This window comes from Anneissia japonica, unplaced genomic scaffold (assembly GCF_011630105.1).
Source record: "Anneissia japonica isolate Jap-2015-1 unplaced genomic scaffold, ASM1163010v1 scaffold287965_len1858130_cov191, whole genome shotgun sequence".
In the NCBI taxonomy this organism is placed as follows: domain Eukaryota; kingdom Metazoa; phylum Echinodermata; class Crinoidea; order Comatulida; family Comatulidae; genus Anneissia; species Anneissia japonica.
The window spans coordinates 446,024-461,358 of NW_022748342.1; the positions used below are offsets into that span (position 1 = coordinate 446,024).

Below are 15,335 nucleotides of genomic sequence, written 5' to 3' on the forward strand. Positions count from 1 at the left end.
TCTCGGAAACACGATTTGCGACGAGTGACTGGTTTGGCTTGCCTTTGCCACATATGTTCTTCGAATATGAATGGTGATAATGGAAATCCTCCACTCCATCATACTGTAGGCTGTACAGAATGTACAGCAACCTTCTCTATTTGTTTTATCATTGAAGGACCTTTTGATACAACTCAAGAACATGGCTGTTGGAATTTCCATTTTTAAAAGAAATCTGATTCAAATATGTATGACTATGTATTGAAAGGATTTAAGAGATAAAGACCTGATAATATACACAATTATAGATATTGATTGATTGGGGACATCTAATAATGAATAATGAAGTGCACAAGATAAACAATATGGTAGACAAAATAGCTTTAAACAGTAGTCTTCTGCACTTTTGTCAACTATCAACAAATTGAAGCAAGCTTCTTTGCTGACACATCAATACAAAAATATCCACAATGGAACAGATTTTTTAGGACCTTGGTTTTTCTTCAGAGCATCTAAATTTAGGCTTGAGTGAGATTTAATTATACAGTATATCAAAATATATTAATACTTCATACATTTTGACACCATCAAAAAAGAGTAAACAAAATGTTTGTTATTAATTGAATAATTTATTTACCTTAACATGGTTAGCATTGATGTAACCATTGCACTCCATCCTCGATGATAATATAATTCTTGTATCCAATGGCGGAAGAACCTGGGCTGTTCTATTCTTAGCTCCCACTCCAACTGGCAAGTCTTTGAGCAAAGGCCTAAAATATGGTAAAGACTAAAAATACAGAAAAATTTTAAGTAAAACTGAAAAAAAAATTATTTTTGTCTTCATTAGAGTTTCAAAATGCATTTTGATGTTGAAAATTGTTGGATCTGACCGAATTCTTCTCATTTTTTTATTGTGTGTATCTTTTGATATCTTTGTATCTTTTTGATATCTTTGACTTTCACTACAAGTCTTGTGATTCTTCATGTGGTGCCAGTGTTTTACTTTACTAAGCAACAAAAAAAAAAAAAAACATCTATTAATATTTTGCTGTGCATGGCGATACATATTGCCAGCTGCCTTCAGGGACATACTATACAGAGTAGCAAAAACATGCAAATACAGTAGAACCCCCATTAAGGGGGAACCTTCAGGGGTGTCGCCCTGAATAAGGGTTGGCTGAATATTAAAAGATACATTTCTCTCACTTCACGGGCAAAGAATTCTCCATATGATAGTGGTGTTCCCTTAATAGGGGTGTCCCAAAGCAGGAGTTCCACTGTATCATGAAATTGCGGAAAATGGGTAGTTTCTGGGGGATGTTTGCTTGCATGAGGGTGATAGAGGTTGTCCCAATTTCTGGAAGACGCAGCTTGCTTCTAGCATGCTTGTATTTACATCATGGTTCAATATCACCAACATGCAGGATAGAATGAGTCATTTCACTCATTGGTAATAATATTTCTTGCAAAAAATTCCTCCAAAACATGGTTTACAAAAAAAAAAATGTTTATCGTTTATAAATACCTTAAATTCCTCATCAATAGCTTCTTTGTAGGTAAAGTACATTTTCAATGCATTTACAGAAAGCAGGTGTGATGGAAGTTCCTTCAAAAAAGGAGAAGATTATTGGTTACGATAGAAATAGGTTTCATTGAGAATTACATGATCACACCGTGGAGAAAGACAGGAGAGAAACAGGGGCTATACTGGCGAGTTATAGGGCCCAGTATAAAACTAAACGCCTGGTGGTCTCAACTTTGCTAGGTAACATGAAATAATATAGTAATAACTATGAATGGTAATAAATATGAACATGGATGCATTGATATATTACCATATATTATTCACTGTGTATGAAAATTCACTATTTACAGCATAAAACAATGCTCTATAAAATGTTATTATGTGTTTTGATTGGAGAATAGTCTTGGTATTTTACAGGATTTAAACGCTGGACCTTGTGATTAAAAAGCAAATATCTATAGAACCAAGCTAGAATTCCGCTCAAAAACATTTAGGTTAAATCTATAATTAAGTACAGAAAATAAAGCTGTATATTCTAAAATGATGTCAACAATCTGCATTAAAATTTATCCCTTTTTAAGCTCATTTTATCTCCAGAGAAATTCCTCTTAAATTGAATTAATAGTGTTTAGGGTTCATATGACTGTTTTTCTCTGAGGAAAAGGTGGCACCCAAAAAGTACTAGGAAGTACGATGACTTGAAAAATGTGTCAAGGAACTGTGTGAACAGTTAAGTTTTGTTTGGCATTATAAGTTAATTTCAGTAATAAAGCAAACAATAGAGGGACTTGTATTTACTGCTAGCTTAAGGGAGGGATTTATCATCTTTTGAATCATACACAAGCACTGATTTTTGATGGATCAAAACCTATCCAATTAGAAAATTTAAGAATTATGTTGAATTCAAAATATTCATTTGTGAAATAATTTCCTATTCATAAATATTTTAGTTATCATAAAATCAATATTAATAAATAATCTATAAAAAATATTATAAATTCATGAAAGGCAATAAGAGTGGTAACGATCATTTTCAGATAATATTACTAGTAATCTGTTTAATAATAACTGATAGTTTGATTCTGATAAATAAAATATTACAACAATAATTCCATTAAATTTATTGAAAATACATACATTATCTGGTTTGTTTTCCTCATCTATATCTAGGCCCAGATTTATAGCAGGAACTAGGAGAGACATGTGCTTCAATTGCCTGTCCTTAACCTTTTCCAGGCCGTAGGATTCGTTGACAATACCATCAGTTGCTAATTCCAGACACTCCTGAATTTTGCTACCATCAAAGTAGAAACGGTCTTTTACAGGTTTCTTCTTCACTTTTCCACGGAATATCTACAATGATATGTGTTAATAATGTTCTGAGGTTAATAAATACCGAGGGCTTGAGTGTTGCTAAAGTTATTTGTAACATGTATCACTTTAGATTTTTGTTTAGTACTTTTACTTTACTTTGGCATCATTTTACAGCAAAATGAATGATTTATTGAATGAATGAATATATTAATGTATGTATGGATTGATGGACAGATGGATGGATGGATGGATGGATGGATGGATGTATGGATGGATGGATGAATGAATGAATAGATGACAAGAATAAATGAAAGGATAAATAGGTAAATGAATGAAGGGATGAATAAATAAATGAATGGACAGATGGATGGATGAATAGAGGGATGAAGGAATGGATACAATAAATGAATAAATGATAAGCTGAATGAATGAATGAATGGATATATATGAATGAATGATCAAATGGATAAAAGAATGAATGAATAAATAAATGAATATAATATGAATGAATAAATAAATGAAAGAATGGATGGATGAATCAATGGGAAAATGGACGAATATATGGATGAATCCATGATTATATAAATAAATTGATGAATAGATGGAAGAATATATGGATGGAAGTGTGAATGAGGGAATAGATGGATAAATTAATGAATGGATAGAAAGGGAATGAATAATTGGCTAGCTGAATGAAAGAATGAATGAATGAATGGATGAATGAATGAATGAATGTTTTTTATCTTAAAATATACACAAAATCACAAATTTAAAAATACACAATAAAATCTTGTATTAAGCAATAAAGCAATGCAAACTTTTCTTCAAAAAAAAAATTACATTCTAATTGTTGACAGTTATATTATTTATATTACTTACAAATACTCCTAAGATCAACATCAGGAAAGCAACACTGAGTAAGCCAACAAGCATGGGTATGTTGACTTCCTTTTTCTTTTTCTTTTCTATAGGTGTCTGCAGCTCGATTGATATTATCTGTGGAAAGACGAAAATACAATATATATTTGTTGTACTTTATAATCTTTGTAACAAGTCAATGTTCATGCCTTTGTAATGATTTCATGATTATAAAATTCATTCCGATTCTGATTCTGATATCCAAATTATTTAACCGGTATGTTTTCTAAAATATTTTTATTTGAAGGTTTGCATGGCAAAGTAATATAGGTACTTTTAAAATGCTTGCAATATATGTGATAAGATGGTCTATATATCTTCAAAAAAAAGCTGTGGATTGTTGTAACATGTGTCATATGTGAAACTCTGAATATATTGTGGATAATAATCTTCCGAAAGAAGGAAAGACAATAAAAAAATGTTTTATTTTTTTGTTGTTGTATTGGCTGGCATGTATTATACATATCATGAGCATCTTATAACAATTAATGGTGAACAATAAATTTAATTATTACTGTACCTTTTTACAAATTTTCTTAAAACCTGTTACATACTGTAAGTCAGGATTATTAGATCAACAAAACACAAAGAAGTACAGGGTCCCTTTAATGTCTGGTGCTCAGTTATGGGTAATAATTATCTGCACAATAATGGTGCATTACATACACTGTATGCGGCAAAGACAAGCCAAACCCGTCACAAACATGTCACAAGAACATTTCGTTATGAAGTTATAGGAGTTTAACAGCTGTTTGAAGAACAGTATTTGAGATATCTGCCTTCCAATTTTACGATTTCAACCATTTCTCAGGCATGGACCATCACAAGATCGTTAAAAATTGTTTTAACATCGAAAATGGGGAAAATAAATACATAGCAAGATGTACAAATATATGAAGTTTAGTTTAGTGCAATAAAATAGGTTTTGAAAATTTGACATTTCAACTTGTTTTGGCAATTATCTCACGAAACACAATTTGCTAGGACTGGTTTAGCTTGTCTTCGCCACAAATGTTCTGGGTAATTGTATTCTTACCTCTCTTCGAATAGTGAAGAAGGTAAATTCTTATATTGAAACCAATAATTGCAACGCACCAGTACAACTAGCACCAGCACCCATCAATGCCTGATGAAGTTCTACTGAGTAGACCAAAACGTCGCAAGTACGTATTTATTATTGATTATAATTTACCTTCTTCCTTGTATCTTACCGTCACAGGTATGTATTTGTCTAGCTTTTTTCTCTCTGTTCGCTCATCCATTTTACGCCAAGCATTCTTTGTAGCATCAACATCACATCTTTTTTCGTTTTTTATACAGAATTCAAGAGTAATTGTATCGTTTTTAAACTGTGTTCCACAAATCTTACATTGATTTAAAACAATAACAGAATGAGCAGGAAAGTCTAATCCTTGTACATTTGCATATTTAATAATTCCTTCTTGTATCTCTTCCATTTGCTTCATACACGGCTCTTGGCTATTGTTTTCAAACACAAGCTCTAAGTAAGTTCCATCATACTTTGAACATGGTGTTGATGATGTAGGTTTGTTATTTCGTCGTGTCGATGTACTATTTTTTGACAGATTTTTCGTTATTAATCTTGGTTCTGTTCGTGTGGTAGGTCTCTGTTTTGAGACTGTATGTCGAGCCTCAGTTCTGGTTTTAGGTGGAAATGTATTCTTGAAAGGTGTGCTTGGGGGTTTCATCATGGAGGTGGTTGGAGGGAGTTTGGTTCTCTCAATTATATCTTCACCAATCCCTGGTTCTTGGGGCTCCCCCGCTCTGTACAGAGGTGACACATAAATATTTTCCCTGGAAGGATCGGTTATGAAATGACTGCTCTCAGTAGGGCTACTGGGGTAATGCTGTGTTGGACTAACAACAATGCGATTAGACACCTGGGGAGTAGGCTCTGCATTGCTAATCGGTACACCAGTTGTTTGCAATGGTGGATTAACAGTTGGAGCCCTAATGCGTGAAGCAGAACCAGTCAGTATATGATAAGCTGCTGATGTGTTTACATAAACAACCGGTTGCGTTGTTTTTTGTTGGCCATCAATATTTTGACACAAACCTTAAAAGAAGAAAAAAAAAGAACGAGCTCCAATTTATCAGATTTCACTAGATAGAAATTTGATTCATGAGAAACACACATGCTTGGATCTTTAGGGATTGACCTGTCTGACTGTGCTACTGTAGATCCAAGATCAAATCTATAAATGTGTTATTCATCTTAAGGTCATAATTATAAACATATCATTTAACAATTTAATTACGTTGACATATTGGTATCGATTTCAAACTAGGCTAATTAATATATTTTATGGCATATTATATTATACAGTGTTATTTTCTTTGTTCATCACAAGCAAGCTCTCTCCTTCTTGCAATAACAACTCTGCTAAGAGTCCAGATACATGGTACACAGAGAGTCAATATCATTTTTTCTTTAAATACATTCATTATTCATAAATTTGGGGTCAACATTTACATAACATCAAATAATATGCACATCAAACTATAGATGGTTACATATTGGAACCAATGGAACTTATCCATCTCTTTTAGATTTTTGAACTGACAGGCTTATACTCAGTGGTTCAATGACGTCATGTTTGAGGGGTTGATGAGGCTGAAGCAACAGGACACATAGGCCTCAGGCACCCCTGAGATACAAAAATTATTTAAAATGTTAAGAATTTTTTTTTAAATATTAAAATTTTGTTGTATTATATTGGTAGCACAAAGTTAAGTGTACTGTACCTTATTATACAAAACTATTTTATACAACTTTGTTCTACAACTTCTCATAAAATGAGGGCACCAAGAAGAATTGATGGAACACCTGAATATTTATTATTTTAAGGTCAAAATCCTCTTATATAGGTGCACTCTATTGGAGTGTGACCTTCAACCTCCTTCAATGATAGACTACCTGTAATATATTAATGGCTTTGGCTTTTGTAAACATAAATGGTGTTTAATTTGGAGGAACTTATGGGTTGTTTTACAATTCACCAACAATTACAAAGGATATGAAGAGCTAGTACAATATGTAGTCTTCCTATAGTACCCTTTCCTTATTTATCAGGGTGCATTTGTATCAACCAATTTCTTTCGTACCTTGTGTTTCCTTTAAGTCCCTTTGTGTTGTCATTGTTCTGTTCATTGTATCCACTATTTATATCTACTGTCCAATATGTGACTTTTATTATTTTTCAATATTATATTATTAGAGAATTGTTGGTTTTTATTTTACCAATTACACTGTATGACAGGGCTTCACTGCTCCGCAGGGCACACATTATAGTACACAGCTCAAATGCCATAGTTATGCAATTAGAGATGATTTACTCACTTTACTACAAAACTAATTTTAATGTTCAAACCTCCCACCTTTAATCAGATTTTCTACTGTATGCCCAGTCTCCTTTACAACCTGGCCCTTGACCATGCTTATATTTTCCCCATCACACGTTAAGAAATAATTTCTCATGTTAAGAGTAGGCCTACTATTGAACATGTACAACACAGCATAGCCCCTCCCTACCCATCAAATCTACTTTTTCAAAACAATTCAAAAAGTGCTACCATATTTGTATATAAGATTGTCATAAACACAAACAATGGCAAACATGAACTCATGTTCAATGAGGTCAAACAAAAATATCTACTATAAACTTACCATAGTTCCGAATGAAAAGACAAGCAGTTACCAGGTAGAGAGAATGCATTTTGAAACATGTATGATCAAAAACAGCCCATGTCAACCTTGAGGAATACAGACAGAAATGCTTTTAATATTCAGAAGAGCAATTCACTTCAATATGCTTCAATATTTCAATTTAGAAAAAAAATCCATATTACAAACATACAACATGTTTTACTGTAACTATTATACACCGGTAGATATCCCATATGTACATCATTTTGTTGAGTGCAATGTTTTGTAACATAACCATTTGACATCTGAAAAAAAAATATAAGTTTCTATTTCATGATTGGTTTAACATCTGACTGTTGATCTCATAAATCCATAATTCATATTAAATCAGCGTTGTATATTAGTGTTTTTAAAGGCTAATAAGTTCACATGATTTCTGTCAAAATACAGGTCTCCCTATAATTAGAGACATCTCCAATTCACATTTTTTTTCTGGTCCCAAATTAATGTCTTTTCTTTATTATTCTAATTAGAGACAAAAGCTGCTAAAGACTATGGAAACCCCAGTCCCAATTAGTGGTATTTAATTGGATGGAGACCTGTATAGTAGTAATATATAAAAAAATCACAGAACCAAATACAGGATCCAAGGTCATTGCAAGTATTCCAATATGATTCAATGTGTAAATTTCTACTTAATTTTTTTTTATACACTTCATTTACAAGTAAAAATAATATATCATTATATGATAGATGAAAAACTGAGTAAGTTCCTTTTTTAATTGAAATGATTGCAGTTTGGTGGTTAAGATGCTTGCCATCCAATACAAAGAACCTGAACGTTTACTTTCTCTTTTTATAATTGGAACAACTCCACAACTACTGTCTTTCACCAACAGATTTTAAACAGCTTCATAGAGTTTCTTCAATTAGTTTGAGAATGAACATGCTGTTGGATGTAAAAGGGAAAAAGGGGGAAATACCTTAGTCATCATTCCCACAAGAATACAAAACACTGGGGTTCAGGGAGGGCCGGGGGTTAAATTGTAATAATGTGTTTTTATTATGTAGGCCTACTGTAATCTGTGGGGAAAGAAGGGAGGGGGGGTTTCAGTAAACGGTGAAAAACAATATGACCTACAACTGAAAAAAAATTTGGAAATCGTACATAAATGCAGGTCGATATATTTGGTGGAGCACATACATGTAGAAGTTTTTCTCCAAATGTCAACAACAGCTGTGATTGAAGGTCTGTGCCTTGAAATATCAAAGGCAACCACCATTAATTTTAATACCATTTTTATTTAGTTAATTCTGAAACATTAGTGAAAAATCCAAGTGTTTAATTTCATTATCATTTTGAAATGAAATGCAACACTTAAAGATTCAGTGTTTATTGGATGCTGTAATCTAAAATGACACTATAAAGATATTATTTTGGCTTGGAACATATAATTTTATGACCTACTGTAATCCAGGATTTGGGCATCTACAGTAGAGTTGTATTTCACTTTATAATTAAAATATACCAACAATTATATAACTTTCATGTTTTATCCAGAAACGATTACAAGGTGGGTATGACCATGGATTTAAATGGATCATAGAGAAAAAAAAAACGGACAAAAGGGAAATCACTGCAATATCTGGATGAATGAATTAATTGAGTGGATTAAGATAATTTCTATCAAACAAAGCTCTCTTAAGCCTGGTTCACGTCGAAGTTAAGCCACTTAACTAAATCTTGAAATATGATACGATTTATCCCTAATTGCGTTCGATGCCATGTTTGAGCCAGATAAACAGCCAGCCAGCTTCGCGGCCGTCGATGTCACACGGTGGAAAGGCTTGTTTTAAAATAACGTCTACTGTACTTTACGAACCTCTAGTACCAAGGGGTATTCGTAAAAAAAAATTGACAAATTCGTAAACTATTGTAGATCAGGTGTCAGTTTTTACTACCTAGCCTAGCTATATATAGGTGACCAGCACGTAGTACGAACCAACCGACAGTGCAGCAGTGTGGTCTAGTAGTAGGCTATATACTGTACTAGGCCCTAGCTAAATTTACCTTTGATAACAACCAAATTATTTTCGCTAGCATTCTCTCATTTAATAAAATATTGTTTTATTTCTCATTAAAACGTCTACATACCGTACTTTATGAACCTTTCTGTCGTGTTTTTTTTTTTGTTTTTTTTTTGTTTTTTTGCAGTTTTTAGATCACTGCATTAATGTGTTGTTTACATGCACTTTGCGAAAATCTAGCTTCGCGGTGTATAAGTTGCTGACTTCCACACTTTTTTGTTTCGTCATCGTAAACATATGGGCACTCATTTTAATGACTGGCGTTGGCGGTAGCTCATTGAAACTGAATTTATAGTGACTATTATAGCAGAAATGGAAAAGATTGAATTGTCAATAAATAAATACAACAAATCTGATTTTACTATTAAGAAAAATATACATTATCACTTTGAAAAACGTACGCAATCGGACTTTTTAATGTTATACTTGGTCGATGATGCAAAGGTCATTGGTAATATCGACTATTCGTAAAACGGACGTTTGCTGGGCTTTTACTCATAATATTACAACAATCTCTGAAAACCAGACTAATATATGAGACTACTTCGATGCTGTTGTTAGCATTGTTGGAGTACGTTGTTGCCAGCCAGAGCATGATAATGGTGGTACAATACAGCAAAGCTGGCTTAGATGCCTAAGTTACGTAATTGTGTCCTTGTAATTCGAGCCGACTTTACCGTTAATTAGCCGTTATTCTAGTAAAGTTAAGTCACTTAACTTTAAGTGACTTAAGCCTTTATCTAGCTATAATTGACTGGTTTACGTCGAACTTCTAACTATTTAAGTGGATGTATATCTAGATAAAAGTTTGGCGTGAACCAGGCTTTAGACTAGAATGGTAACCTCCATTTCCCTATTCCCCATCAGGAAGCTAATTTTTTTTTTTTTTTTCTGATAAGATTATATCAAGCATTTAAGTCAGATTGTTTCCTGGTACCAAAGTCAAATACCCTACTGAGATGCTACCCATAACTTGATGCTACCAAGTTCCTCTTTCATCATTTTCTTCCTCATTAGAAAACTTCAACTCATCACCATGGGACTTCATTTTCTTCCTTATTAGGCTATACAAAATCCTAACAATGGGCCTTCAGTTAAGCTTTACCCAGATAAAAAAAAGGTTTTATTTATTATACCTGTAGTTTATAAGTGAACTACAAAGTATAAACAATCTTAAAGCATTTTTAAATGATCTTAAATTATATTTTAAATAAGTTTTACAATTTCTATATATTATTGTTAAGGCAAATTTTACAGATTTTAAGTATTTCAATTGTTCATTTTATTATTATTTTATGTGTAATCGGAATAGTGCATTAGGAGTCATGATAGTGATTTGGTTCACTTTTAGGAATCCTGTCTCGGCCTGTTTCAGATTTTTTTATGCTTTTATTTTGTTGTACAGTATTGTAACCGGTTGTTGTTTTTTATGTATTTTATTGAGACAAAATAAATGAAATGAAATGAAACAAATAGGAAAGGGAAAAAATGCCGGTGTAAGCAATATCCTTACACCGTACAAATCCTGTGTAGTGTTCACGAGAATAGACTTGAATAAACTCATCGGACTGTCGTATTTACTCAAACAAACTTATCTTTATTTCCAATGCAATCAGCTAGTTAGTTAGGTAAAAAGACGTTTCAGACCGTCTCATGAACATGCTGTTACTAGTCTTGTTCATGAACTTCCGCATTACGGCGCCCTCTATATCAGGTCCTACTAAGACTTTACCCAAAACATTAAATTACAATGGGACACTACATCCTGTATTTGTAGTTCTGTATTGTAAAAACAATTTAAAAGTCAATATTTTACGTCTTACTGTACTGTACAGTACTATCGATGCCATGGTAAATTATTAATTAAAACCCACAAAAAAATCAGTGAAACTCAAGTGCTGATACAGTACCAAAAAGCCAATAATTTTGGGGTTGTTTCTTTTTCAAAAAATTCGGGAGTTTTTGACAAAATTCAAGAGAATGGGAGATTACATGACATTTTGGGGATTCCCGATCAAACTGGAAGATTTGGAACACCTATCAACAGTAATATTTATTTATTTTCTTTTGAATAATAATAATAATAATAATAATAATAATAAATGTAAAAAAAATGAATGATAAATTAATCTCTGTCTACAGTAATTAAATGTATGTAAAATATGCTCAACAATCAAATGAGTTAGGACACCTAGCAAGGCAATCCAATTAGCATTCCATAGGTGAGAAATTAAAAACCCTGGTACCAAAATATACACCTCATACAGAGCTCTACCTACAATGAATAGACCTTGTAATTACTGTGAACTTCCCTATAAGTATGTCTAGTGGGATTAATTAATTTCTTAACTCCCTTTGTTCTCTACCATAGTGCACAAAGTTGCTTTATCTGATACAGTGATAGGCACTCAGCAAATTACAGTCTATTAGTACAGTACCAGCATGGTAGCTAAGGATTCTACTTCTTAACAGCTTAATTACTCATGAGTGTCTGGTCTATTCATTTCAATACAGTAGTTGAGAAAAAACCCTCTCTGGTCATCATAGCTGTACCAAAATACAAATATATTTTCTCTACAACAGAATTAAAAATTACAATAGCCAGACAAATATTATCAATTTGAAAAAAAACAATGCGCTTGAAAATATTGGATAAAGTGCGATCCAAAGGGTCAGAGTTAGAACATTGAATAGACATTCGACCTCAGCTGTATACCAACAGCCCATGGATTGTGCTTGTATTGATCCAAAATATTTCACTGCCAGAAAAAAATTCCAAAAAATTCATTCAAATAAATAATTAAAAATAAATTATACTGTAAGTACTTGCAAATTCTGGAAATTTTAGCTAAACCCCTTGCGACTGGTTATGTGGCAGCCACAGTGCAACACAAGTACCGACATCTAATACATTGTCCCTTATCCCGTCTAATGCCCCTTTCTGACATTCACGATTTTTGCTACCATAGCGTATGATTTTTTTCAATTTTTTTTAATTGCAGTGGTGTTGTACTAACTTATTTTGGTCAATCGTAATTTATCGTAGTGCCCCGTACTGGATTTTGATGCCATCGTAATGGTATTTTGCAATGTTAAATAAAAATTGTGCTCTATTGTAGCTGTGAACAAAATCTTGGTCAGCTACCGGAGCAGCATTGTGTAAGTGCTGCATTGGTTGTTGTGGTTTGCCATGACAGCTAGTGCATTTGTATTCACTTGTAGTGTCCAAAATGTATCCCTTTTCTGTATACAAGGTCCAACCCATTCCTCTAACTCATTAAAAAATTCATTGCTCACACAGATAATTTTTTTGTAACCTCAGGGGTCTTCTCTATTGAATTTTATCATGTGTTTGTACTGATCCAAAAATGGATAGCGCAGGAGCCATGGCTTCATATATAGCCCTACTCTTTGTTTTTGCCTTCGACGTCTACACTGACCCCCCCCCCACCCTATAATCAAAGCTTTAGCAGCCAACAAACTTTCTTCTTCTTCTCAAAAGCAGCAGTTTACATATTATTGCAGGTTTTTGACCATGGCAAAATATCAACTACTGTGACGACAAAAACATTCAAATATTCGTAAATCGTACCTTTTTTGTCATCTGATTACTTATATTAAACATGTGTCTTAATTCCTTTTGACACCGTGATTGTGTCTTTGTAAAATCGTAGTGACGTAATAAAATCCTGGTAATTCGTAGCATGTTCTGACAAATCTTAACGTTTTTATAACTATATAGTTGCAACACTATCACCTTACACCTTAACGGTGTCCTAAAAGCGTCTTGACAAAACATAAAATTTGAATCATAGAAATGGGAATCACTACAGTAGAGCAAGTTTACTTTTAAAAATCATGCTCTACCGTAGCAAAAATTGTGAATGTGTGAAAGGGGCATTAACTCTCATGAAAGGGTTATTCGAGAAGCTGAGCAATCTAACAGGGTCACAGCACAGGAAGCAGAAACATTACCTCTCGTCCAAACACTCAGCTCAATAGTATAATGGTCAAATTTGAAATGTGTTTAAAAACTCATGCTTATAAAGGTATTATGTAAGATATTGTAGACAGATAAAAGCAGTGGTGGTGCCAGAGGGGGTCTATAGCCCTCTCCCACCGTCGGGGGAAGCATAGCCCCCATCCCCTGGACCCCACCGGGGGCCCTAGAGGTGGCCCCTGGCCCCCAGCCAAGTGAGACTCAATTTGCTCCACTAGCTCCCCTGTAGGGGCCTTTAACCCCTCTGTCGGGCAGGTCCTGGGCCATGGCGCCATCACTGAATAAGAGTATTTAATTTTGACAGCCATGGCCATTTGCGATATGGCCCATGTACACATTAAAGAATGTACTAGTAGTACAGTCTTCAGAAAAGAGTTAGGGAACTGTCTCCAGGCCTGGTGTACTGTACTGCCCAATTCACCACCAGATAATTCTTCAGAAGGAAGTCTTTAGATTTAGGCACTACCACCAAGTGGTGGCCCCATGGTGGAGAGATTCACACCAAAACACTCATGGTCTATCCCACTATAATTGTCCTAGGCTGGGCCTATATTTACTATCCTCTAGTTTGTTAACAAGACGTCTTTATATAGCCACGAAAGCATGGGGAAAATAAATTAATTCTTCAAGAAGGGAGTCTAGATTTAGGCACTACCACCAAGTGGTGGCCATGGTGGAGAGATTCACACAAAAACACTCATGGCCTATCCCACTATACTTGTCCTTAGGCTAGGCCTATACTATTGTCTAGTTTGTTAGCAAGACGTCTTTATAGCCACGAAAGCATGGGGACAGTTATCAAAAAATTAGAGCCATGCACCTGTTGCTACTGTGTCGATTTTGGTAGTTTATTAGGTTGCCTTGACAAGAGTAGAGGCCAAGCCGCTACTAGGCCTACAAATATGGGGGCGAGTGAGCGCCAGGCTCACTAAATAATAATAATATTAATAATAATACACTCTGTATAGGCCAAAAAATCTGTATCGCAGCTTACATCACTTACCTCGTATTATCATCAAACAAGTACCTGCAGTATGCAACGTTCATACAGAAGAAGACTTCAGTTTGTATCCGAATCTGGGATCCACATCATTGGTCTCCCACGTTGACTTGTTATGTTGTGATTTACCACATGACTGATTTCAGGCCTGTATTTGGACTCTTCCAAAGTTTCAACAGGTAAGTCAAGTGGTAGTGCGTATTTTATCAGCCAAAACTTCAACTGTATCCCAGGGAATGATTAATTTTATTTCATAATTCTTTCTTTTTTTTCTTTTTTTTTAATTTTAAGAATTTGTTCGTCGACATTTGGTTAACATAGAGTTATAGGCCGCCTAAGCCTAGGGTTAGGCCTAAGTTTTTTTTTGTTTTTGTTTTTTGGTGGCAGTATATCTTTAAATGATATGGTCAGCTGGGGTCAATTCAATATTTTACAATATGTACATCATTCCTGCACATCATTGAATTATTGTATTGTATAGTTAATATTCCAGTCAACTCGCCCCTAGGAAACACGACCCTTGATATCTCGCCCCCTCCCTACACATTCTCCCCTTGACAAATCCCCCACCCCACCCAGCAAACTCGCCCACTGACATATATACTCGACTATCATCTGGAAGCATTATGTCGTATAGCCTATATTGTTTCTGTCGGTAAATTATATAAGGAGCTAGCATGAAACACTTCAACGTCATAAATTTTTCCATCTTATATCATGGGGAAATAAACTCATATTCATTATTATATAGGCCGACGTTTATCATCAACATCTGTCTCTTATACACATCTAGATGTGTATAAGAGACAGCGTCTACCCTGACCCCCCCCCCACCCTATAA

General features: G+C 34.1%; 1 protein-coding gene across 1 annotated transcript in view; it reads right to left on the reverse strand.

The window, feature by feature from the left end:
- LOC117120814 overlaps positions 1-14,643 on the reverse strand; it is a 19,714-nt gene extending 5,071 nt beyond the window's left edge. Inside the window, exons 1-7 of the mRNA XM_033265889.1 lie at positions 14,498-14,643; positions 7,428-7,513; positions 4,951-5,816; positions 3,701-3,817; positions 2,645-2,860; positions 1,508-1,588; positions 617-769 (exon numbers count right to left, since the gene is read on the reverse strand). Of these exons, the coding sequence (XP_033121780.1) occupies positions 617-769; positions 1,508-1,588; positions 2,645-2,860; positions 3,701-3,817; positions 4,951-5,816; positions 7,428-7,513; positions 14,498-14,541 (1,563 nt within the window). The 5' untranslated portion in view covers positions 14,542-14,643. The remainder of the gene's footprint in view (positions 1-616; positions 770-1,507; positions 1,589-2,644; positions 2,861-3,700; positions 3,818-4,950; positions 5,817-7,427; positions 7,514-14,497) is intronic.
- Between the last annotated feature and the right edge of the window lie 692 nt (positions 14,644-15,335).